A 26110-nucleotide genomic window follows, 5' to 3' on the forward strand; every position below is an offset into this window, starting at 1 on the left:
GTCCGGGTGCTGGTATCTGGAGGAGCAGCCTCGTGTTTCCACTCTATTTCTGGTATTTCTATAACCAAAATTGAAAAAAAAGAAATGGCTTTCTAAAGAGATTTTTTTGCAACTTGCAGGTTTCCTTTATGCACTCATGGAAAATCACTTAAAAGTGTTGGGGTCATTAAAGGATTCTCTCTTCTGCATTTGCATAACGTTTTCAGAGATTCACACCCAAACCCAGGATGTCCCTCTCTTCTTTTTTTCCTTTTTGTTTTTCTCTGAATTTCTACCCAATCTCCACACACACACCTCTTTTTCCCCTCCTTTGCACACTCTCTCCTTTCTTCACCTAGAAATGCCCATTTTTGTTTCTGATGTTCCGTGCTCTGCTCCTCCGTGCCCTGCAGCTTCTCAGCTGGTCCCCTCCCTCACAGGACTCCATCTTTCCTGGACACAGTGACCACTAAGCAGTGGCACACACACTCTTTAAGATCCCACTGCATGGTGCTTATTCTTTCGGAGAAATGCTCCAAATTGTGAAAGATGTCATACATGATTCAGAGCTGAAATGAGCAGTCAAGACTAGTAAGAGACATAGTGGAGGAAGAAGAGGAGGCAAACGTCCATTTTAGTTTGGGCCACAAAAACAGAACACAGGAGCGATGACGGTATTTAGCTCCAGAGAGGTGCTGTTCTGCAGTTTGGAGAGGTTTCTGCCCCCAGCCTTTGGTCAGGACTGTGTCCAGGGTTTGGTGCTCCAGACCTGCCAGTCTGGAAGGGTTTTAACCAGGCAAGGTCAGATCAGATCACTCTCACTGTGTTTGGGTTGGACCACAGGCTTTCCACCATTTGCCAAGGCCACTTCTATGGACGGGAAAGCTCACAGAGCAACGTGTCACAACCTCGCAGCCCAGGTCAGCTATGCTGTACTTGAGCTCGTGAGCTGAGCCGTCTGGGAGCAGCTGCTTAGAGCAAAATTGGGCTCCTTAGCATCATCACTCTCATACAAGCCCTCAAGAGTGCCTTCATCGCATACATCAATTGACAGCAAATACGAATCCAAATTATAAGAGAAACGCACACAATTTTTCACACACAACTTCAGAAGAAGAGAGTTTCACTTAAAATAATTCAGCACATGAAGTAAAAGGCATTGCCTTGTGCAATGCTCCCTCCCCTCCTCACAGCTATGTGGTGCTGCTGGCTTATGGGCACACCACAGCTGCACAGGGAAACCTGGTGCAACCTGGCTCTGAGACTGGTACAGACACTCCCCAAAGTGCAGTCACGCAGCTTTGTAGGAGTATTTAACTCCAAGCCCTCCTTTTCCCTTCGGGATTCTATATGACCACAAGAGCACACTGAACGTGCAGCCTTCGTACCTCCTTGAATGCAACGACTGTGGCTGCAATGAGGTTTGAGCTAGACAGGAAAAGAGCAGAACGCCTCCTTTCTGCTAAGACTAAAGCTAATGACAACGGCTTCCTTGTACCACTGGCATGGGCAGTGCAGAACGCAGCTCCTCTTTGTAAAATACTCACAGAGTTAAAATAAACAATCTTGTTCAAGATGTGGGCTGACCGAGTCCCGCATTCGTTCAGCAAAGACTCAAAAATGAAGTGGGTCCCATTCGTCTTGGCTTTGCAAGAGTGATCCAGCAGTGAGAGTTCTGTCTTGGTATAGCCACTAGCCTGAAACAAAGGTGCTTTGTCAGTGGTTGAAACCCAATTGTGTTCGGCTGTTGCTCACGGTGCAGCTCAGCTCAGAACACTGCTCACAACTGCCGAGGGGAGGAAGTGGAGCTCATTGTACTGCCATCCAGGGAAGGTCACTCTCAAAACGCTGTTGTACATGACAGACAAGGAACAAATGCAACATGGAACAAAGAAAACAACAGGTTCATTATTAATCTGCTGATTAATAAAGCTGACTCTGTCTAGTCTGAAATGAGCTAAAAATGCTGTCTGTATCAGGCTCTTTTCCACAGCACAAATGGACACAAGCAAGCCATCAACTGGTAGATGGTAAAGGCAGATCTGTTCAGGTCTCACACAGCTATCAAAAGCAGCTTCTTTGTTCTCTGGAGCTTAAAACCTCAGACTGACAGTTGAGTACAGTGACTTTTTGACAGAACCAACCCTGCAACAGTTTAGTCAGAAATCCCTCTCCAAAATACAGGATTGCTAGGAAGTGGAAACAAGACCCTGAGTTACGCAAAGAAACTCTACAGTATAGCTTCCTCATCAAGGAGTTTCCTGGGTGGTCACAGCTGTAAACTTTAGAATGTTTATTTTTTTAATCAAAATACAAATAAAATGGTTTGCCGCAAAAGCCTGCCCAAATTTGAGAACGAAAGATGACACTAACCTGCAGTGAGTCTTTTTCCACAGCTACCGTCATGACTTTGTCATCACAATTTATCGATGGCACTACACCCGCACTGCCCTGAACCTCCTCGGGTTCTTTATGTTTTGAGAGGGAGTGCTCAAAGTCATGATTTATTAACGTATGTACTGAATCCCTGGACGGGAAGATTCCTGTTCCCATCGCGTTATGCCTTCCTCTATTAATGTGAAAAGGAAAAGCCGGGCCATCACTTAATGCAGGGTTCTTTGGTGCGGGCAGCGGGTTAGCACCCAGCAATTCTGTCAGCTCTGGAGGAAGAGAATGGTCTTCTTCATCATTCATCTCTTCTAAAAAACAAGAAGGAAAATCAGAGCATTAGGCTATTGGATATTTTTCCTTAAGGTATCCAGAACTAATAATTTCTGTACAAACAGAATATTCTCCAGAAAGGAATCCCTTGCAGGACACCCGAAGCAGCATCTCTGTACTCTCCGTGTAATCAGCCACACTTCCTCTACTAAGGATTTAGCTGTTACCGAGGCATTTCATCTCGGTATATTTAGTCCCTGCCAGGAATCTACCCCACTAAAAGCTGAAAATAAACTTTGACAAGCAGCCCTATTACACGTGAAAGGCAACCACAGAGGTAAAAGAAACATCGCATTCAGCAAACACACTATTTCGGTGCTGCTGAAATAGCCTGAGTGCAAATCACTGGGTGAAATTCCTCCAGGAGCTACCCCATCCCAATTCAGGCACTCCACCACTGCGGACCTGCTCAGACAGCCAGGCTGAAGCTAAAGGAGAGGTAACTTTATACTGAGTAGACACAAACCCTGTCTCCTGGCTTACTCACGCGACTGCTCAGCACAAAGATCTCAACACCTGGCCCAAGCAGTTTGTGATCTGCAACCCAAGACAGTGCAATCGACATCAATGTGAATGTAACCTTTAGCAAAACAGCTAAAAACATTTTTAGTGGTTGAAATTCAGAATTCATTAAAAAGCAGATGCAACTCCACCAGCTTCAATGTACCCAGACATCTTGACATCAGCAAGGACTTGGGCCAAATAACTGATTGGTTTTAATGTATCTGTATATTCCACTTGTTCACGCTGTCTTGGTAAGCCAGTTTTGTCTGTAAACAACTGAAAAGCTTATTTAACTGTCTCAAGGAAACACAATGCTTATACTTCTGCAGAAAAATAAAATCAGAGCTGGCTTTATTAACTAATAAGATATGCAGTTGCTGAAGTCATTCCAGTGAACACTGAGCACGACGGCTGTAACTTAGCGAGACAATCTACAACCATTAATAGCACCAACACTGCAGGAAATAACACAATTTGCCTGGACTTTTCCAATCAGAAAACCACATTATTTTAACCAGCATTCATGAACATTACCAGCACTCTTGGTGACGAAGGCAGTGCAACCCCAACAACTAAGCACCTTTGCAGCCATCGCATTCCTGGAGACCCACAACATATTTTTCCTATACACGAGTCCACTCCGTTTACCTGTCTCTTCCAGTTGCAGATGGAATCTGTTCGCAACGGGGGCTTTTGTGTAGGAGGTCACTGGACTATAGCTGTGCTCATGAGCCCACTTGATCAAACTCTCATGCGACGAAGGAATATCAGGAATTATTGATTTACTCATAGTCATGGAGCGTTCCGATTCCTTTCCGAACCCAATACTGTTTGATGTCTACAAACAGAGAAAAACTCGCTGATGATTTACCATTTAAGGACACTTAAAATGCAACAGTGACACTGACTGAATGGATTTTTTACTCTGTTTTACTCTATCAGCTAAGGCAAACAAAGAACACCTGTGAAACAAACCAAGCTCTGCCACCTCAAGCACAACCACCGCACACATGCAGAAACCCCTCCTTCCTCCAGCCTCTGCCTGGAGAACAATAAATCAGGGCAGTCCTGACAGGCAGAACCTGTTAATCCCTAACCAAGACAGAGACGTGTTTACAGCCGTTCGTAAAACGCTGTATTTTCTTCAAAACTGATGGGACAGGACTCCTGAGGTGAGGGGAACTCACAGGATAAGTGGTTTTTCTAATGTTCCCTTCATTTCTTTGAATCAAGCATGACTTCAGCTTCACGTGGGCAAACCTTTGCTCAGAGAGCATTACTGAAAAAGGCAAAACACAGAGTGCTCCTGAGGCAGAGTTCATACCAGCTCGTGCTTTCAAGGCAGCTGGCATTGAGGAGACTTTGTGCCGCTCCGAATGAGCTTCGTACTAAAAATGTTGTGTGCCTCCTTCAGAACATTGAGGATGTTAAACAGAGCCGAATTCACTGCTTAACAGAGTGATAAGTAACACCATGCACATTTACGTGAGGCCAAACTACCTAAAAGACAACATACACTTTCTGCACATAAAGAAAACTTAAAATTTAATTAGCAATTCCAGTTTCACACAAATGCATCAGTAGAGGAAACTCAGAAATGCTCTTGCTGACTTCTTTCTTTTATTACTAGATGATGACAAATAATGGCCAGTCAGTGCTGGCCACGGGGTACAAAGCAGTCACACTGGCAGCCAGCTTTTGCTTTACCATAAATGTTCTGCAAAATAACAAGTTTTCTTGTCCAAACGGACAAGTTGAAGGAACAGAATGAGCATCTTGAGCTCTCAGAGGAGCAGTTAGAAAATTTCACTAGCGCTACACTCTACCTTGCTTGTAAGTGCATGGCACCTTACACTCAAGCTCGACACACCTGTGTGTATTTTCACACTCACAGCATTACTGCTACCACTACAATTGCACTGGTGGCCACAGGACAGGCTGGACACCCAGCAGGAAAGGCACCGCGACCCACCTATCAATGATTTCAGCAATGTGCTTGAACTGCACTCCCAATACGCAGGCGCTACCCCCGAATGCTCCATGACAAACACCCCCTCCAGGCCCGATTCCCCTCTCCATCACACAGACTACATTTTTGTAACATCCCCATTGATTTCTCTCAAAGTGAACAGATCTCCGCTCTCATTAGCTCTAGACCACCAGAAGACTGACTGCGCTGATGTCCTGCCCAGACGGCTTTGAGGCAGTGGCCACAGGGAGCTGTGGCCACCCATCACTGAGCTCAGCTGCACTGCTTTACCTGACCTCAGAAACGGAGCTTTTGGACAAAGAAGTGAATGAAGCTCAGAGACACTTGAGGGAATGGCACGGTTTACCTTTAGCTCCCTCCCTCATCTCTTCCTAAAGACCCAGTTCCGCATCCTTTTAAACACTCACAACTTCACAGTTGAAGTCGAAGGGAATTTTAGGTGCAGCTTGTCTGGTCTGAGGACGCTGTTACCAGTGCAGCTACCAAAGACCTGCAAAGGCCACTGAAGAGAAGAAGCAAAAAGGAAGCAATAGGTATCCCGTTTTTAGTGCCTTACTACTGGATCAACTAATCTTTTATTCTTCAACAGATAAAAACCTTGACATGATTTATCACATAATTTTCATGTTATCACACAGCTTTGATTCACTGCAATTACAATGCTACACCAACTTTGCTCTATCTCCCTCTCCATTTTCCTCTTTTTTTTTTGTCACAAGGAGACAGCTGAACAAATATTATCTCCGAATTTTACTGTCCTAGCCGGCACTTGACCATTTCCAGGGCTTGTTTATATCTTCCTACTCCATGCTGAGCCTGTAAACATTCAGCCCTGCATTGCCTCAATGAAACAAAACCAATTGCCAGGGCTTTCAGAGACAGACAGTCCTTCTCTCACCCGCCCTACCAACACCTTGACATGCAGTGTGTGGAACCAGGCGATCAGAGCCGCCCACCGACCTACCCAGAAATTGGTGGGCACTGTTCCTATGTGAAGAACAGTCCCTCCCTGCTTCTGAGACCCTCACAGGCTGGTTCTGCACGTTTCACCTCTCTCACTCTTTGCTTCCCACCACTTTTATTGTCTTTCTGCAACTTGACCTCTGCCCACTGCGCATCCCCCAGTTTTGTAGGACACCGAATCCAGAGGAAGCAAAGTGAACGGCAGAGTCCACAGGCGCAGAAACACACAGCACTGCACGGGGGCTGAGGTAGGCACAGACTGCAAAGAGGGGTTAAATGCAGCCTTGGAGGAAGGCACTGCACGAGTATTATCTGCAATTACTTTACCTAAATTGCTTTCATTTCACTTGGGTTTGTGCCCCTCCTCTTTCAGAGTTCCAAGAAACACAGCAAGCTGGAGATGAGCTAGATGACCCAAAACGTCTTTTTCATTTCTTCTCTATGAACTTAGACCACAATAACTCACAGTCCTGGGTCTGAGGCAGCTTAGACCTAACCTTCCCCTCTCCATTTGCCAATCCCCTCAAGACAAGTCTGATTCGCCCTGTCGTACCGAGGGCAAGGAGTCAGGAAAATTGAAGCGCATGGAACTGCTTCAACTAATAAAAAGAACATTGTGAAACATTACCTAATTGTTTAGTAATGTTTTAATGCATTGTCTAAATTTGGGCTTGGAAAGGCCTCCAGCTTAATAGAGATACAAACAGATCCGAAAGGCTGGATGTGCAGACTTTTAGCGACATGGGTGTGGGGGGGTTAGTTCTCTTCCACATCCCCCTCTCAATAAAGGACAAAGACATCCAGCAATTGGTGCATCTCTATAAAAGCAGCAGTACAGCAAACAGCTACTCACAAATCCGAACGTAAATACAAAGTCTTTTATACACTGACATTTCCATATATAGTATTCCTTTCCCTTTTTGTTAATCTGACTAAAACGTTCCTCAGGGCTCAGTGCTGGGTCCAGCTCTGTTCAATGTCTTTATCAATGACCTGGATGAAGGCATTGAGTGCACCGTCAGCAAGTTTGCAGATGACACTAAGCTGGGAGGAAGTGTCGATCTGCTGGAGGGTAGGGAGGCTCTGCAAAGGGATCTGAACAGGCTGGACTGCTGGGCCGAGACCAATGGCATGAGGTTTAACAAGGCCAAATGCCGGGTCCCGCACTTGGGGCACAACAACCCTATGCAGCGCTACAGACTGGGGGAAGAATGGCTGGAGAGCTGCACGGAAGAGAAGGACCTGGGGGTGCTGGTTGACAGCCGACTGAACATGAGCCAGCAGTGTGCCCAGGTGGCCAAGAAGGCCAATGGCATCTTGGCTTGTATCAGAAATGGGGTCACCAGCAGGTCCAGGGAGGTTATTCTCCCTCTGTACTCAGCACTGGTGAGACCGCACCCTGAATACTGTGTTCAGTTCTGGACCCCTCACCACAAGAAGGATGTTGAGGCTCTGGAGCGTGTCCAGAGAAGAGCAACAAAGCTGGTGAGGGGGCTGGAGAACAAGTCTTACGAGGAGCGGCTGAGAGAGCTGGGGTTGTTTAGCCTGGAGAAGAGGAGGCTGAGGGGAGACCTTATTGCTCTCTACAACTACCTGAAAGGAGGCTGTGGAGAGGAGGGAGCTGGCCTCTTCTCCCAAGTGACAGAGGACAGGACAAGAGGGAATGGCCTGAAGCTCCGTCAGGGGAGGTTCAGGTTGGATATCAGAAAAAAATTCTTCACAGTAAGAGTCATTGGGCACTGGAACAGCTGCCCAGGGAGGTGGTCGAGTCGCCTTCCCTGGAGGTGTTTAAGGAACGGGTGGATGAAGTGCTTAGGGACATGGTTTAGGGAGTGTTAGGAATGGTTGGACTCGATGATCCAATGGGTCCTTTCCAACCCTGTGATTCTGTAATTCTGTGATTCTGTTACCTCCTAACTCTCAGTTCAGAAATAATTTTCACTTATATTTTTTACTTAGACTTTCCACAATTACTAAAGAAGCACTTCAAAAAACACAGCAGCCTTGCTTTGCTGTACTCAACTGCAGCCCCTCAGACATTCGAAAATACTCTAGAATTCCTCTCACTGAAGATTCACCACCCACAAAGAGGCAGCTCCATGGCTATGGAGTACGGTACTCTGTCTCCAACTGTGAGGTGAACTGATGCACAATTCCCTGTCCTGTGAAAGTGGATCCACAGAGGCTGAAATCTAGAGTGGGGAATTCTATGGAACAATCCAGAATGCAGCTTTCAAGCCAGGCATGGTTTTTCCTTTGAGTGCAGTAATCCTGACCTTGACCTTTCTCTCTAAGGGCTGATTATTTAGGACCTGCAAAATGACCAGATCACCCTTTTCATCCCTAAGATAAAGGTGCGTCAGGCATCAAAAGGGAATTTCATCATCCAATCTAGATAATTTTTCCATTCGATTTCCTGAGCAATGCCATAATTTATGCCCTTTTATTTCCCTTCCTTTCAAAATCCAGCATGGAATCCAGCCTACCATTCTGTCTTCTTAGGAGACTCAGATCAAGCACCCTTTGAATCCTGCCACAACTGCTCTTGCTCACATTAAAATGAGAAAGCCACTTAGCAAAGTAAAATTCTTACAAATACAGACTGCTGGAGTTGGGTCAGAAGGGACCTCAAAGCCCATCCAGTTCCAACCCTCTGCCATGGGCAGGGACACCTTTCCTCTGAATGAGGTTGCTCAGAGCCCCATCCAATCTGGCCTCATCATCCCCACAGGAAAAAAATCTTCTTCCTAAGATCTCATTTCAATCTCCCCTCTTGCAGCTGAAAACCGTTTCCCCTCATCCTCTCCCTGCTCTTCCTGATCCAGAGTCCCTCCCCAGCTCTCCTGGAGCCCCTTTCAGTCCTGGAAGCTGCTCTAAGGTCTTCCCACAGCCTTCTCTTCTCCAGGCTGAACAACCCCAGCCCTCTCAGCCTGTCCTCGTGCAGGAGGTTGTCCAGCCCTCAGATCATCTCTGTGGCCTCCTCTGGCCTCACTCCAATAGCTCCATGTCCTCCCTGTGCTGAGGACTCCAGAACTGGATGCAGGGCTCCAGGCGAGGTCTCACCAGATCAGAGCAGAAGGGCAGAATCCCCTCCCTTGCCCTGCTGCAAAACTGGTAATCAGGAGGCCACTGGGTGGTCCTGAGCAAACCCCCAGCTCCACTGTACAAGGTGTTACTGACTGATTGCTTCAGACAGAAATCAGCAGCACATTTATAGGCTGCAAGATCAGTCCATTTTATTTATTTCAGAGCATGGGTAACACGCTTTCTTAGTGGAAATTATCTTGAGCCACAAGGCCTGGACCAAAAACCATCTGAATGAGAACCTCCAATTACGCATAAGTATAGTCTCAGCAGTTCAGCTTTAGAGATCCTGGGTTTAATTGTTTTAAAAGGTATGATTTGCGGTCTGAGCAGAAGTGAGGTCAATGTGCCCTAACGCTTGCTGGGGACAGAAGCACTGGCAGGGCAGAGGGCTGGAGGCTACTGCAGCCACAAGTGGAAGGAGCACAAACATTTCCACTTCTGAAGGGCCGTGGGCGTTTGCCGCGTATCCAGGATTATCTACTCTGTGCTCACAGGCATCCTTCCAACTTCTGAGATGAACCTGCAGATCCACTCACCAAAGTGACAGCAAAAAGCGAGAGGAACATCCAACTCAAAGAGACACAGACCCTAAATCCTTGCACTAAGCACCTGGCATCTGCGACATGCTGGTCAGTTAATGGCCCATATGTTAGAAGTCAATGAGGAAAAAAAGGTATTTTCTGTATTTACTCTTGCATGCTGTAATAATTCAAAAAAGCAGCTAAGAGAGTAAACATTCAGAAATCACTACGTTCCAGCACCATATGACATCTAAATGGAGCCTATGCTGTTGCAGTGTGACAGCTCTCAAAAAATAAAGGTGCCTTAACTTACAATCACTTCCAGCTTTCCCTGAACATCATGCGACTTGATAACCCAGTTGACAGACTTCTTACACTTGAGGATAAGCACGACGTCTCTGACGAGTTTGCTGCCCGGTTGAGATGGTTTAATGTCAACGATTATATCCACCTGGAAAGTACTGAATGTGGAAAACAAAAGTTAGACCAGAATGCCAAAAATTTTCAGCTATCAACCTTCTTCCAATCCATCTTGTTTCCACTGTCTGGCCAGCTGATTAAAATGCTGGAGATTATCCCAGGCAATACAACATGTGCGAAACAGACTGTTATTGCACAGATGCTGAAACAATTTTGCGTAACAATAGAAATAAATACTTTTTAGACAATATTTTAGTCTCCTGTTTACGAGAAGTGTGCTGCTGGTTTCAGCTGCTCCTTACAGTGGGTTGCTTATGTGACTAGTGGTTTGCTTTACAAAGTGAATTTCATTTTCTTCTTTCATTGTGACATTGCTTAAATATAGCTGTTTTGGTTTCCTCTGGCTATAGCTGTATTAAAGCTCAAAATGATACCTTACAAAAAGCAAAAAGACAAATTAGGCAGGTTGATAGCAAAAAAAAAAAAGCACCAGTACTAGACTGAGGAGTGTCCCTGCCTCAGAAGTTGAATTGTGGAAATTACTTTACTTAGGATCTTGCATGTGCTGAGGAATTAAGCCGCATATTCAGTTTCCAATATTTCTGGATATATACTTAGTTTAGAAAGAAAAGAAAACAGATGTCAAACCTACTGCTTGCTGGAAAATAGATAAACGCTACCCTGATTTTCAAGACTTCAGTAAAATAAGTAGAGCAAATGGGTGTGCACCCATCAATAACATCCCGTCATGCAAAACAGTAACCCAACAGAAAACCCTTTACTTCCAGACCATCCTACAGGGCCCTATGTCACGAGAACATGCTCATCCCCAAGTAACAGGTTTCAGCCAATATTCTGCACTGAGCCTTCATGTGTCCTGAGACCTTGGCTTCACCTCCTCAAGTTTTACCCCTGCCCGGCTGAGCTTCTGACACTCCTTTGTGGATATAACCTTTGTAAAGGTACCTATGGGTAACACATAAAGCTGAGAAGAGAGCAAGAGGAATTCAACTTATCAATTTTTACTTTTAATAACAAAACATGTAAACACTTTGCAGTGTTACCATCTGCAGAACAAACTCCTACCATACTACCAGCCACGGCTGAAAGCCCAGTGGGCCTGGAGACAGGGCTGCATCGCAGAACACTGCAAGTGCTTACAGTGCTGCTGATGCCAAAGGACAGCACCATTCAGGATGTGGCTGCAAGTGCCACCACGCAGAGGCAGATCATCTGGGCTTGCCCACTCCACTTCCACTACGTCTCAGCACTTCTTACTCTCCCAAGGTTGCTAGGCAAGGATATTCTCAGCCTCTGGTTTCACCATCTCACAAGGGGATAATTACCCTTCCTGTAAAAACCCCTCCTGCCATCCACTTCCATCTCTGTGCACAAGATCCTCTGTAGGGATGCCTTGTGCTCACCTGTAACTCATGAGCACAACTGGACAATGCCGGATATCCAATGTCTGCAGGATGCAGACAGGATTTTAATTCTACCTTATCTCTCATGAAACTTACTTTTTATTTCTTGCAAAAGGGAAAGCCACCTAAATTTCACAGGATCTCTGTTCTAGCAACCACACCCAGCATTTACAAGGAGCTTTCCCAGGTATGACTATCTGAAGAAAACCCCACTCGTACTCCCAACTGAGACCTTGGAGAGACCAGTGAAGGATGGATGCTTTAAATGTCTCACCTCACAGCTTCTCAGTAGCTTTGACAATTTAGATAATCCTTAAAACACGTACAGAGTGTTGAGCAATCTCCCCTAACCCCTAGCCATAGACAGCTTTGGTCAGTGGGCCACTGACAACCCCTAACACCTCCTGCAATTATCAAACTGCCCCTTAGACTCAGCGAGTAACTTAGCAGACGATCCTGTCGTGATTCTGCAGACCAGCCATGGAGCCATAGACCATGGACTGCAGGTCACTCCTCACCTCAGAGCCCTGTGTCAGAGCCACTGCCCTTGGCCTCGTGCCAACTACCCCAACCCACGACAGCGCAAGGTGGCTTTAACCTCTCTCATCTCCTCACACAGCGGTCTCACCTTAAACCCTGCCTGTCAGACGCTGTCCCTATTCATAGCCCCTTACTCACCTTATTCTTGGAAAAATGTGCTTGATTCAGCAAGAAGAGGGGTAAAATACAATCCATAAAACCTGTGCTTTGCAGTCTTGTCCAGAAAAACCATGGAATCATGAAGCAGCATCCAAAAACTTTTACACACTGAAGAACTAATTTCTATTTTAGGCAAAGCACTGAGGTTCAGGCTCTTGTTGTAGGGATGGAATAGCTACTTCCATGTGATTTTCAACAGACAGGTGAAAATCCATGATTTCAAACAGATTCAGTCTATTCAGAGCATACTTTACCTGTACGGATTGGAATTTGGAGTGAGGAGTTCAATGATGTGAACTTCTCTTTCCTGGACGAAGTGAGACATGAGGCATCCCTCTGCTGATTTTGGCTGAAGGTATCCCGCAAGATAATTTAAAGAGAGAAAATTCTTTTCTATGTTGCACGAAGGAGGAAAAACTTGATCTAGAGAGGAAAAGAAAAAGGAAGCATATGCATGTTTACAGACTGGAAGGGGTCTCTGTCACCTGCCACAAGCACTTGTGACAAAGTGGCATCGAAGAGAGATCACTTGAACTACACAACACATCTTTGGTAAAATACATACTTCTAAACTGAACAGTTTCTGTTTATGGATTTAAACAGTTAATGAAAGAAAATCCCTACAAAGAAAACTGAAGACAATACCAAAGCAGAATATGTGAGCATTTTTCAGTACATTTGATTTGTTCCTTGCACCTTTAAAAAAAAAGATTTCTTTCATTTGAAACTCACTCATCAAAAATTTTTGTGATTGATTCATTCTCCCTTTAGAAAATGTTTTATTCTTGTAACTCTAAACTTACCATACTATCAAAGACAGTATTTTCCTATCTATTGTATAGTCAGTCAGTGTTTAGAAATACTGCAGCTCTCTTGTGTGTGGAAAACTGAATAAAGTAGGAAAAGGATGAAACTGTTGATATTAAGGAAGACTGACTATAACAATGATAACTGAAATTAAGAAATTCTGGATAGTCAGTTTCTCTTATGGTTTTACCTGCCTACTTGATCGCCAATATTAACTAGTGAGCAGAGCAAAACAAAAACATTCATTGTATGAAGTTCTTGTGCACAGCCTACGCTGCCGTTCCCCAAGAAAAAGTATTTCCCTTGAAAAATAGGAATACTTTGCATTTCTGATATAGCTTTACATATGAAACGTCATAATAGACAGAAGGAGTAAGTATCATGTTCAAAGACACAAAGTCCTGTAGGAATGCATATCCCTGTGACTGGCTCTGCGACCTCTGCTTCCCTGGTAAGGTCAGCAGCAAGACGGAAAAAAAGAAATAATTCAAATAAAATGCATTATGCATGCAAAACTGTGGGTGAACTCTGGAAAGCTGAGCTGAGACCCCTTGCTCCCAAAACAAAAGCTGTAATGTCACCCCCAAAGCGCCTTTGTGCGGGGCAGCACACAACTGTGCTGGGAGACAGAGACTCGGTGACCCTGGCCACTGCAGAAACAATTTGGGGAGTTCCTCCTCCTCATCCTACACAAAGTACTCTTTTGAGTATCAACCTTGCTGTCCTCTCCACCCAATCTATGGAAGCTGTATGAGGCTGTGCCTATTCACACTGCCTCAGCAAAGCACTCTGACATCTGCTACGTGCCCTGCCAGAGCAGCCCCGAACGCAGCTGCGGTTCTGCCAGCTCCTCCCACAACAGCAGAGAATGGAAAATGATCCCAAATGCTCTGCGCTGAGCCTGAATTTACACATACAAACACACAGAAATACTAGGAACTGGCTTCTCAGCTGCTGCACAACACGATTCAAGCCATGAAATAAAACCTCTGAGCTGCACATGGATGGTCACACACGTGCTATTGTTTGCCATGTCAGAGAACTGGGTTCTTGCTCTTGGTACTTCCAGAACCGCTGCCTTCTCCCTCACCAGCGCTGAGCTCCCCAACCTGGGCCTCCTCGACAGCACGCCTTCTCTCTGCAGCACATTTCACTCTGTCACTGGCTGGCAGACACACTTACACCCCTCTTCACCAAAACGTGTTTACTCTCATCCCTGCCAGACACCAAGATCTGGACTGGGGCAGAAAAGGAAAGTGATCCACTTTATCCTCCTTTGCTTGCTACACTTTTCTTCAGTCTCAGGGCAGTCTACTCGCTTTGGAAGGGACTGCAGGTGCCTGCAACTAATTAAAAACCCTCCTAAACCATCCAGCCAATAGTCCATTTATGGGCTCTGGGCCTCTCTAATCTCCACAGATTCCCACTATGGACTCAGACATGGAGCATGCCTGTGATACCCTCAGCAGAGGATCCCTGGCCGACATGTCCAAGTGTCTTGGGGACCCGCTGGCAAGCAGGGATGCGGTGGAGCCATATGCAGCAGCTGGCAGCCACCTTCCCCTCCGGCACATGCCATGCTGCGCAGATGGGGGTGGACAACTGCACACTGCGATCTGCAGTTTCCACTTTACAGACAAGGACAGACACTGTCTGCTCTATTCTGCACTAATTAGGTGTCACCCACAGGTTCTTGGCTAAATTGGATAAATGTGGAGAATCCCAGCTTAAAACCATGAGGAGGTTTTTGTGAAAACAAGGGCTGTTAATCAGGTGTGGTTTTCCAAGTTGAGTGCCTTAGGCAGCAGCAGTCCAGTTCAGCAATAAAACCCCCTTCCAACAGAGCTTCCCTTTCAAAGTCTGGGCTCGGAATGTGTGAGGCACTTGTGATTTTCCCCAGCCACTCTGATGGCAGGGCGTTCTCGTGTGCAGTTTTCTAGCCCTTAGCCTGATAAGATCAGCACCTTGACTGATGTTTGATGGCAGGTTAGATGAACAATTTGTGTGTGCTGGTGTGTATGGCATACAAGTTCAGAGTCAGGACTGCAGCTGCTGCCAGGACAGGAGCACAGCGTTACCCTCTGCACACAGCCTGTATGTTTTCCAGCCTAGCTATTGTTAGGGTTGACTATTCTCTGTTCTTATTTAGCTAAAAATGTGCTGAAATGAGGCTCCCTCCAGGCTAGCACATCTGCCCTGGATTTACACCGGCGGTACTGCATGTGTTCACTAACATTTAGCTACCTGATAAGTCTCCCTTACTTGTACACTCGTATCATACTGAAGCATGAGGAATTAAACTGACTTCTACCAAAAACCATGCATTAAGATCACCATCACCATGGCAGTCCCACTTTGTAGAGCCTGACAGCCAATTATCATGCAATCATTTTGCCACCTCCTTCATTACACAAACCAAAGCAAGAACAAGAAACTCCACTTCTCATTCCCCTTCCTCCAAACCCTCACTCTGGCCCCTTCAGGTCCTCACTGTGCTCACCAACCCTGCAGTATTGGATGGCCACTTGTTCGAATCAACACTTGTTCGAATTCATTCAGCTGCGCTTGGCCCTGACCCAGTTTGCTCACTCACTCAGCTGCCTCTCATCTGCAGCTTCAAAAGTGATTCCAGAACCCCATGGTGTCAGAAGAGGTTTTATTCTACAAAAGATCACCCTTCTTCAGACCATTCTGTCCTCTAGCTTGCCTTTTCTGTTCACTGCACTCAGCTGCAGCCTGAACTGCTAAGATGTTACATCTTCCACCTCCAGATTTTTCTAAGTCGAGTGAGGCTGAAAGGCAGACAATTACACGAACACTGCCATGGGATTTGGTGTCAGTCAGGTAGCAAGGAACTCCTGCGGGTGACCCTGTAGATGTGCTGAGCAATAGCTGTGATTCACAGCCTCACAGCTGAGGGTACACAGCTAAAGTACTCAAGGAGTGAGAGCTTTCTATGAAACACCTGAACTGTCCCTCAGTGTATGCTGCTGTCTGTAGAATCCAGTGATCCCATCCTTCACTACGAAGAGAAGTCAACCAGGTCCACATCCCACATGGTTTCCACAGGACCCCTTGCACGACTGCCGCAGCTCAAAAGCTGAACCTCTCTCCATCCCATAATGCACCCACTCACTCATACTCATCTTCTGCCAAAGAGTTAAATTGAAATCAAATACGGTTACAGCTGAGCTAGTTTGTAGGAGCCTTCTCAGCAAACGCCTATTTTGATTGCCTGCCAAGCTCCATTTTGTGTGCTTATTCCTAACTAAATTGTGTTTTGACACATCCTGAGGATAAGGTAAAGCTCTCCTGTGGAGCTGCTTTGTCTGACTGGAGACTGCAAATCAACAACAAAGTTTCATCTGTTTTATGACATATCTTATTAAATGTTCATCTCTGCAACAGAGACCACTACTCCCATGTATAAGTTCCAAGGGCACTTTAATAAGCTAATAAATATATTTCTGAATGATTTTCTGGCACTGGAATCAAAGACTGGTGCCAAGTAGAACAAAAATCATGCAGGGGAATCCTGTACAAATTTGGCAGGGATAAAACTAATATAGGCGTTTTCTGATTTTGGGGGGCAAGCCTCATGCTTTAGGAAATCAAATTATCAGATACAGGTGGTTAGGAAAGAATGTTTTCTCCACAGAAAGTTCTTGTGGTTTTCTTTTGTAGCCAACTGGTTCAGCTATGCCAGAGTTTCTCTAGAAATCCTGCTGAATTAGGCTGCTGGTTCTAGTAATCACTGAGCGCACCAGCACTCGCCGGATGCTGATACATTGTCCTAAGGATTTCTACTTTTCCCATCACTGAACATCTTGAGAGACTACTAGTTTCAAAATATCTGGACCACCAGCTGCACACGAGTCTCCATTCACTGTTCACGGTCTTTATTCTTGTTGGTTTGGATTTAGCCTAAACCAGGATGTTTGCTTTAGCCTGAACTTGGATGGCATCTTCAGAGAGCAAAGAAACCAGTGAATTGCAGGCCAGTAGGTGAAGAACCCTGACAGCTGCAAATATCCCATACCTGCAGAAAGAACCAGGCCAGCCCAACAACCTTGCTAATCGAGGACAGCCTCCTCTCCTGCAAGTGCCTTTCCCCAGTCATGTATTTTTCAGAATATGAACTTGCACAGAGATAAGCAGGGCATAGACCCTCCTGAACCGCCTTCCTCTAAGAACTTGCTTTGGCCCCAAGTTGCACCGGTGGAGGTTTAGATTGGATATTAGGGAAAATGTCTTTATTGACAGAACGGTGAAGCCTTGGCAGAGGCTGCCCAGGGCAGTGGGGGAGCCTCCATCCCTGGAGGGGTTCAAGAAGTGTGTAGACGTGGCACTTTGGGACACGGCTCAGTTGGCAGAGTGGGGTTGGGCTGATGGCTGGACTGGATGAGCTTAAAGATCTTTTCCAACCTTCATGATTCTATGAACAGAGTGGAGAGAAGAGCTGTGGCTCTTGTGCTATCCACAGCTGATGAGCCACTCAGGTGGAGCTCCCCTGCAGAAGACACACTGTGTGATCGGCATCCAGATGAGGGAAGCGTGAGCCAGAAGGTGCTGCACAGACTCATGTTGCTAAGTTGTTCCAATGTTGCTCAGCTGCAGAGATACAGCCCAAACCCTTCCCTGGACTAGACCTGTGAAATCCCCTATGAGCTGGAGTCCCCTCCCACCTGCCCTAGGCCACCTGAAGAATTTGGCATGCGGCTTACAGGGACAGGAAATTTTGTTCCTTGGGATGAAAATAGACAAGGACATCAGAGTCCACTTATCTTGGTGAGGAAAGCAATCATTCCTTGCCCAAAGTAGTCTGGATCCTTATATAAGCAAATACTGAAAACAATATAACTCGGTTCTTTCTAGACCTTACTCTCTACCTCAGGTTCTCTGCTTCAGTCCTTTGAATGAATAGTTTAGCTTTGACTCTTGTACGACTCTGGCCAACTGCATCCATGTCTGAGCATAAAATTATGGCACTAGATCTCATTAAATTTGCCTAAATCCAAGGTCTGGTGTTTAGCCTTGCTCTTATTTCTCTGCCTTCCCCTTCCGTATCTCACCTCTTGGAAAAAGCATGTTTAAGATTAAAATAAAAAATGGGAAATCATACTACAGCAAGACTTACTCCAGAACTCCCATTGGTTCTGTTGGCTTTGAGTTTATTTACCTTCTCCTACTTTAATATAGATGTTTCTTGATATTTTGAGTTCGGTGAAAGATGTCACTGCTCCATACTCCTTCTGGGCCCACTGCAGCAGATGTTCATTTTTCTCAGGAAAAACCTTCTCTTCCTTTTCTGCTGACAAGGAGAAATTCCCCTTCTCAAACCGAACAACAGAGCCTAAAGACACCTGATGGAAACAAAAACCATATTTTTAACAGGGGACACTTACCCATGCAGATAGGTAGCGTGTTTAAGCAATGCGATCTGTCACACCCAAACACAGTGACTGTGGGGGATTACAGCTTATTTCCAACAGCGCCTGAACTTCACTGTTCTAACCTAATGGACACATTCCCTCACACAGCTGTAACACAGTCCCGGCTTCCACGCTGCTGCAGAAGACAAGGCTGCAGGAAAGGAGAACCATTGTCTTGTGCTGTCCTCAGAGCAGCCTGAGGAGAAGTCTTGAGTCGCTCTGCTGCTCGCCTCCCCATTCCCTTTCCCTGTCTTTCTGGTAAACCAGATTGCTCTGGTGGAACAAAAGTAAACTCTTCCTCCTACTGAAAAATCCCAAACCACCGATGATGATAGGAAGAGTGAAAAATGCAGCATAATAATTTCTAGCCTGTCCTGAGTATTATTTACAAGTTATAACAGCGTAACGGTCATAAGTGTCTCTCTAATCTTTTAAACAACAGAATACATTAATAGTAATTATTTCACAGATCATCTGAAGTCAGGTTCCAGTTTCAGAAACTAATTAATGGCAACCAATGATTACCTTCCCTGCAGCTACTGTTCCAGCTCTATTTCACAATGTTATATATCCATTTTTTAGCACCTACAAATATTTGCCCAAGTAGACGGATAAATTACAAACTCCAAAGATCTTCCCTATGCCCGCAGTGATTCCGCTTGCATTTATCATGCACATATCACATTTTCTCCTCTAAGAGAAGGCCCATGTAACTCAGAGATCACTCTGACCAGACCTGTCACAGAAACCAGCTCAGCGATTCTTTTGCCAGCATAGTTTTCAGTTTAAGCTAACATCTGTTTCGATTCGGAATGATCTTCTTTATTTGTTGCTTTCATATGACTATTATAAAACATTTCCTTGAGATGAAAAAGTCTTTATTCAGTGAACACAGAACATATTGGATTCTCTCAATACTCTCACCCTACTACAGTAAGAAAGCAAAATCTGTCATTAAAAATATCCACATCCCCAAATCTACAGAGCGAGGAAAAGAGAGCAATGTCATTCTCTTCAAAACCCAGTTAGCACATGGCACTCCCTTTGAACTTCCACTGCTGATATACCCCATGGACTGGATTTACAGCACACTTCCACAGCACTGCTAACACACTGAATTTTAGAGTGTGCCCGGCATCAGAGGATGGCACGGACACCGCACTGGGCAGGGCAGGCAGGGATCACAAGCAGAGCATCGGCAGGCGAGACACCTCCAAGCAGCCCTGCCCTAATGGGAAAAATCTCCTGTGCACAAAAATGCAGGATTTAAGGATTGAAGCAGTTGTTCTTCAGCAGGGATACTGAATAGATACTGGCATTCCAGCATCAGGAGCAAACCTCCGCAAGTACTTTAAAAGCACTACAGTTTCTCCAATAAGGACAGTAATGGCTTCGATTTGCACTATTTCACAATGGTTTTGGTATTTTAAGGTCAATATTAGAGGAAAGAAGTATCAGTGTGACCTTTTAAGATATTTGAGGAAAGGGTGAGAGAAAATAACATGCTTTATTATTATTAGCTGGCAATACTACATTTTCCCTGTATTTCTCAATTGGTACTTGAGATATTTGCACGTAAGCTAACACAACAGCTTTCTCCTCAGAACACACTCAGTTTTCCACTTATTAGTAATTAGAACTTGAAATCCTTCTGAATCATCTCACCGTGTGACAAACATCTTCCAGCGAGACAGATCCTATCGATGGACCCCAGAGTTACTGAGTCAGGTACCAGCCAGGAACCAGCAGACAGAAAGCGGCGACCCAACAGTCTGGCACAAGCATTCTCACTGAATGATCACACATGGAAAACAGCTCCAAACAAACATCCAGCTCATCAACTTTTATTATTTTAATCCCATACTGAAGCCTGTTTGCAATGCTGGTTCCATGACCAGGTTTTAGGAAGGAGCACAGGGTTCTGTTGTGGCTGCCAGTGTTGGTATTTTCACTACTCGGACTTCAGGCAAGGTTAAGTGAGCCAAGCACTTTATTTTTTCTGGAAAGAATTCAACAGCTTCTTCCAAAAAAGGCAACCGTCACTGTTTCAACACCTGCCTTGAGCATTAACTACTTACTCCTCACGGCAAACCAAAGCAGCGTGTTCTAATGTACACAGTCAGAGCATTAAAACCAAAGAAGGTTTTAAATAGTTGGGGAAATATCAGTAATTTTTATCTGAATGCTCATTAGACAGCTGACTGGGTGATTAGAAACTGCTGCCACACACACTTTATCTCCTCACCTCATCTCCTCGCAGCAGTTGCTTTCAGAGTAGAAAAAGCACCCCGGCTCTATTCCTTCCTGTTGTTGCGAGGACATTAGAAGTGGCTGTGGCAGAATATCCTCTGCAGCCAACTGCGCCTACACGCCTGCCACATTTCTGAGGCCAGCTGAGATAAATTCCAAGCCTCAGGTGGAAAATCACTTTGCACACCCAAACAATGCTGGCCATGTCCACCAACTATAGCAAGAGCCACAGTTCAGAGGGCTCTTTGGTAGTCCAAAGGGATGAGGGTCACATACAACGTGGTGACAACTTGCTCCCAAACCTTGAATGTCCTATTTAAGAACAAGCTGTGTTTAGGAACGTGTTTTGATCCCAGGCACCACTGACCACTCGGGAGAACAGGGACGGCAATGTTCTCTGCTCCGCACAGAAGCAAGGAAATGCCCCCTCTTGTGCTGGAAGAAAAGCCTTTATGTGTCCCTTAAGAAAACCTCCCAGCCTTACATAAATGACCTTTGCAAGGCTGCCGTGGTGGTTCAGGACATCAGGTACCCTCATAGGTGCCAAACAGCGTAACTCACAATTCCCAGAAGAAGCGCCCTGAGGCGTCTCAAATACACAAGCCAGGGAGCAAGCATTGCACACACTCCAAACAGCATCTTCTGGTTCTTATTTTACCTATTTCCTTCTCTCCTTTTCTATGTTTATTGCTATTTCTTCCCTTTGAACCTGATCCAGAGGGGATATTTACTTTGTTTGCTTTATGACATTTTAAGTACCCGACATAGCTATAATTCAGAACTCCCAAGTAGGAAGTAGGCTCACAATTTAGCCTTGAGAGAGAGGCAGGCACCTCTGCGAGATGACTCAGTATGAAGTGAAGCGTCCACGGCACGAACCAATCCCTCCCCTCACAGCAGCCACTGTCCCTCCAGCACGAGTGACCAACACAGACACCCATAAAGCCAGGACTGAGGCAAATACACTAGCAGAAGAAAAGCAGCATCCTTCATATTTTTATCTGAGCTATGCAGCACCAGACCTGTGGCAGAACACAGAGGAGAGGAGTAAATCTGCTCAGAATAAAATCAAAAACTTGAACCAGCTTTCAAAGCAGCCCACGTGGGTTCAGACTCAGCTGAACATCACCGTGACCATTTTTGATAATGTGCTTTGATGTGCTTTGGTCTACTTAGAGAGGAAAAGAAAAGCCATGGATGGAGAAATAGTAGGTATTTAGAGACTCAAAAATAGATCCTTTGTTGTTCATAAATCCACATATAACACACAGCAATCACCAAGAGAACCATTCTCTTCAGTAAGCGAACAAGAAACATGTTGCTTTTGAAATGACATGTGAATCACCCACCAGCTTTGCACAGTCCTCACCAGCCGCAGAGGTGCGATGTGCTCAGGCAGCAGTAAAATTGTTCATTTTCAGCTCAGTGTTCTCAAGACCACTTACAGTCATCACAAAATTCCACTCCCAGTTTTCACATTTTTGAAAACAAACACATAGATAAGCAGCACTACCCTGTTTTGTTTCAGATTTTAATTCTGCTTCCCAGAAGAGGCTCAGTGCACCAACCACCAGAGATCTCCATAGGAATTAAGGCTGCTCACCACTTTCTCGGGATGAGAGCAGAACCTCGTGGGATCAGACCCCCGCATGGTTTTGTATACCTAGACGGGTGATCCTGGCATTTCCCATCAAAGCTGAAACTGTGTCAGACCAAGTGAAACTCTCAGAACCCCCATGGAACAGTTACTAGAATGATAAAAAGGAAACAAAACCAAAATCCATGTGCAGGGGAAATCTGTTCTCAAAATACAGGGCTCAGCAGGGGTTTATTGATGGCTCGCAGGTGACTGTACATTCATCTCACATTAATCCAACAACATCTTCATAGACTCAACATAACACTCAATTGATCTGAACAAAATAAGGCAGCAGAAGCTTTTACGGGGATTGTTTCAAGTTAGACTCAGTTTAGTGGAAGAAGAGAAGGGGAGAATCAAAGCGTGTCTATGCAACTGCAGCTATAGTTTCCACGGGAATCAATGACTCAGTAACACAACCTGTTGTGATTTAGTATCTCCACATCACTAACACTAATGGTTTGCCAAAAAAGTACCGCCTGGTTCTGTAAATTTGACCAGCTAACCCCCTGTTTGCTAAAGCAAGTGAAGAGAGGAAGGAGCTGTGACCATACAGAAGAGCCATGACCATCACAGATGACTGTTCCAGGCCCTCCAGCCTCCTGCAGGATGGGTCTGGGAACAAACCTCAACCACTGAATGACAGAATGTTGCTTTTTTCCTCAGTCTTAAAGCCTGGTTTAACTTAAGCCCAAATCTTCACAGAATCATAGAACAGTTTGGATCAGAAAGGACCTCAAAGCCCATCCAGTTCTGCCCCTGCCACGAGCAGGGACACGTCCCACTGGATCAGGGGCTCCAAGCCCCATCCAACCCGGCCTTGAACCCCTCCAGGGATGAGGCAGCCACCACTGCTCTGGGCAACCTGGGCCAGGGCCTCCCTGCCCTCACAGCAAAGAATTTCTTCCTTATATCTCATCTCAATCTCCCCTCTTTCAGTGTAAAGCCATTCCCCCTTGTCTTGTCACTCCAGACCTTTGTAAAAAGCCTCTCCCCAGATTTCCTGGAGCCCCTTTCAGCACTGGAAGCTGCTCCAAGGTCTCCCCGCACCCTTCTCTTCTCCAGGCTGAACAACCCCAGCTCTCCCAGCCTGGCCTCACAGCAGAGATGCTCCAGCCCTCTGAAAACAGTGGGTCTGGGCTCCTAGAGGGATGGTGAGGAGCAGGAGCACTCCGGCACAGTTAGCGACAGCAATGTGGAAGACCAGCATCAGCTCTGAGAGGTAGCAGCATCCAGACCTGGTCCCTCACACTCTCAACACAGCTTTGGTGGGAGAAGTGACCCGTGCAGACAGCCCCCTCTTGAAGCAGAAAGAAACACCAAGCAATAAAGCCTGAATTTTGAAACAAGTCTTAAATCACCTGGGAAAGAGAAGATCTCATATGAACTATGTGATACTTTTAGCAAACCAGGCTCCAAAAAGTGCAGGGCTTGAACATCCTGTGAAAGGAGAAACGAAGGCACCTGGACCTGCCTCGCTTCCTTCAAAATTTACTGGCACACTGGTATTTCTGAAATAGTTCTGCCCCAACCAAAGTACTTACAGTAAAAGCAGAGGACATCTATATATCACAAAATTCCCCTATTTTGGGACATCTCCCTACCACATACAGACATCTTCCACTATACACTGCATATTTGCTCCATGGGCTGTATCCTGCCAAAAATACCACCTCTTTTTTCTGTAACACTTTCCTGTGGCAAGCTCTGAATGACAAATACCCCTCAATATTTAAAGATGCTTCTACAGGGTTATTGTACTCAAACTCCTTCTACTGGATGCAGGCAATGCATCCCTTTAAACATGGATATACCACCCTGTCACTGTCTGGCATTCACGATTCTGACAAAATTCTTCCTCTCTGTCACGAAGAATGTAAGAACAGCCACGATCTGCAGCCTGAGGTCCCTTGACACAAACCAGTTAGACAGATGGCAGGAAAGCGGGGCTTGGCAGGGGGTCCCATCCGGTCATGGGACAAAGACCCCAGGGAAGTTCACTACTAGGAAAGCATAATAAGAGTCACTGTTTACTAAACACTGCTTTTAATTAGACATTAAGTGTTGATTTCACACTCTTTCAAAAGGCAAGGAAACAGTGTGGGGAGGGGAAGGGGGAACCTGAACTCTGTCAAGTGGGAAAGGGCAACCAAAGGATCATTGCCAGCTCCTGAGCAGAGGATTGGAGAAAAAAAACAAACCCAAGGCTCTACAGAAATGTAAAGGTCCTTTAAAATTCCTCTTCACACTGTTACACAACACTGAAAATCCACTGCTCTTACTCTGACTAGTGACAGGTCCCTATTTATACCAGATTTATCACTAGCCATGCATTTCCTATCCCTTCTCACTCTCCTAGTGCAGCGCGCTGCCCACATCTGGGGCTGTTTAACCAGCGATTGGAAAGTCAGCCTCCTGACTTCCCATTAAATAGGAGGCACAGGAAAACAAACAGCACTTGTTTTTCAGTGAGTCTTGTCAGTTCTCCAAAATCTAGTGCAAACCATAGCACAGCCTGTGGTTTGGTGGCAAAGACCCAAAGTATGTGAACCATATTTTCATGAAGTGAGAGGAATAAACCAGCTATTGGCTGGAGTAACAAGAACACGGCTTTTTTTTCTTAGAAACACAGAGATGACTAATAATTAAACTTTTCATTCTATCACTTATTCTTCTTTCGAGCTTTTCTTTTTTTTCTCTTCAATCGCAAGCCAGGAGCATGTGATCTAGCTGTGTATTTATCATTACTGGTGTTGCTTCCTCTTATGACTGACTGAGCATATGCAGTCAGTCCTATTAAACAGGTTCTTGGGAGTAAGGTTATTTGCTTGCATAAGTGCTTTCTCATCCATAACTCTTACTCATTCAATCATCTGAGTAACTAACTCAGGGAAAGAGCTGAAGCATCACATCTTAAATCAAATATTATACAAAATCACACATGTAGCTATTTAAGAGGGCTTGGGTTCTATTCTGACAGAGATTTCTCCCAGGAAACCACAAAGGACTGGGTCCCTTCTTTCACTGATTTAACTCTCACTACTTTCTCTTGCCCAGCAAATATATTTCTAGGCCATAAAAGCAATTGAGAAAGCTACCAAATCTAAAGAAAAAAAACTCCCTTGCTGAGCAGCACCTATAAACCCCTCTTTCTGGGAAGTTTCATAAACCTTCTGGGTTTCTGCCAAGCCACGCTCGCAATAAACTGCTTTTAGGGAAGGAGAGAAATAATGACGTGATGAAAATGGAGGAAATAATTTTGTTACATGAAAAACTAGAAGTGGGACGGTGGGAGAAGTCTTGTAAGGGTTTTCTGCAAGACGGACCTGCAACAAGAGCACGGGTAAAAGCATTTTCTACAGGTGTTGCCTGGCAGATGTGAAACTGCCATCTGTCCTAAGCCAACCTAATCACCAGGGAAGATGTCCTTCAGCTTCCTCCCCACTTTCCCCCTTTATGGTGTTGTTTTTTCCTCAACAGAAAATAAATGTATTTAGCACAGACGCTGAGTATTCCTCTTGCTGAACGGAGCCGACCTCCCCACCCTCGCCTGGCTCTTCTGAGTGATGGTGGGACTGATGGGCCAGCCCCGGAACACTTGAACAGAAGATGCCTCTTCCCAAACTGTTGGGGTTTGAGGCATGTAAAAACACCCAATGAGACTCAGATGATAA

The 26110-nt window shown here is 45.4% G+C and overlaps 1 protein-coding gene across 4 annotated transcripts in view; it reads right to left on the bottom strand.

Annotated features, from left to right (window-relative positions):
- The window catches only part of TGFBR3 (transforming growth factor beta receptor 3), a 105572-nt gene that overhangs the window by 16377 nt on the left and 63085 nt on the right, over nucleotides 1–26110 (bottom strand). For all 4 annotated transcript variants that reach the window (XM_054072784.1, XM_054072785.1, XM_054072786.1 and 1 more), the window contains exons 5-10: nucleotides 18295–18478; nucleotides 12563–12731; nucleotides 10079–10226; nucleotides 3853–4042; nucleotides 2353–2678; nucleotides 1527–1676 (exon numbers count right to left, since the gene is read on the bottom strand). In XM_054072784.1, coding sequence (XP_053928759.1) covers nucleotides 1527–1676; nucleotides 2353–2678; nucleotides 3853–4042; nucleotides 10079–10226; nucleotides 12563–12731; nucleotides 18295–18478 — 1167 coding nt within the window. The remainder of the gene's footprint in view (nucleotides 1–1526; nucleotides 1677–2352; nucleotides 2679–3852; nucleotides 4043–10078; nucleotides 10227–12562; nucleotides 12732–18294; nucleotides 18479–26110) is intronic.

This window comes from Cuculus canorus, chromosome 8 (assembly GCF_017976375.1).
Source record: "Cuculus canorus isolate bCucCan1 chromosome 8, bCucCan1.pri, whole genome shotgun sequence".
Classification (NCBI taxonomy): domain Eukaryota; kingdom Metazoa; phylum Chordata; class Aves; order Cuculiformes; family Cuculidae; genus Cuculus; species Cuculus canorus.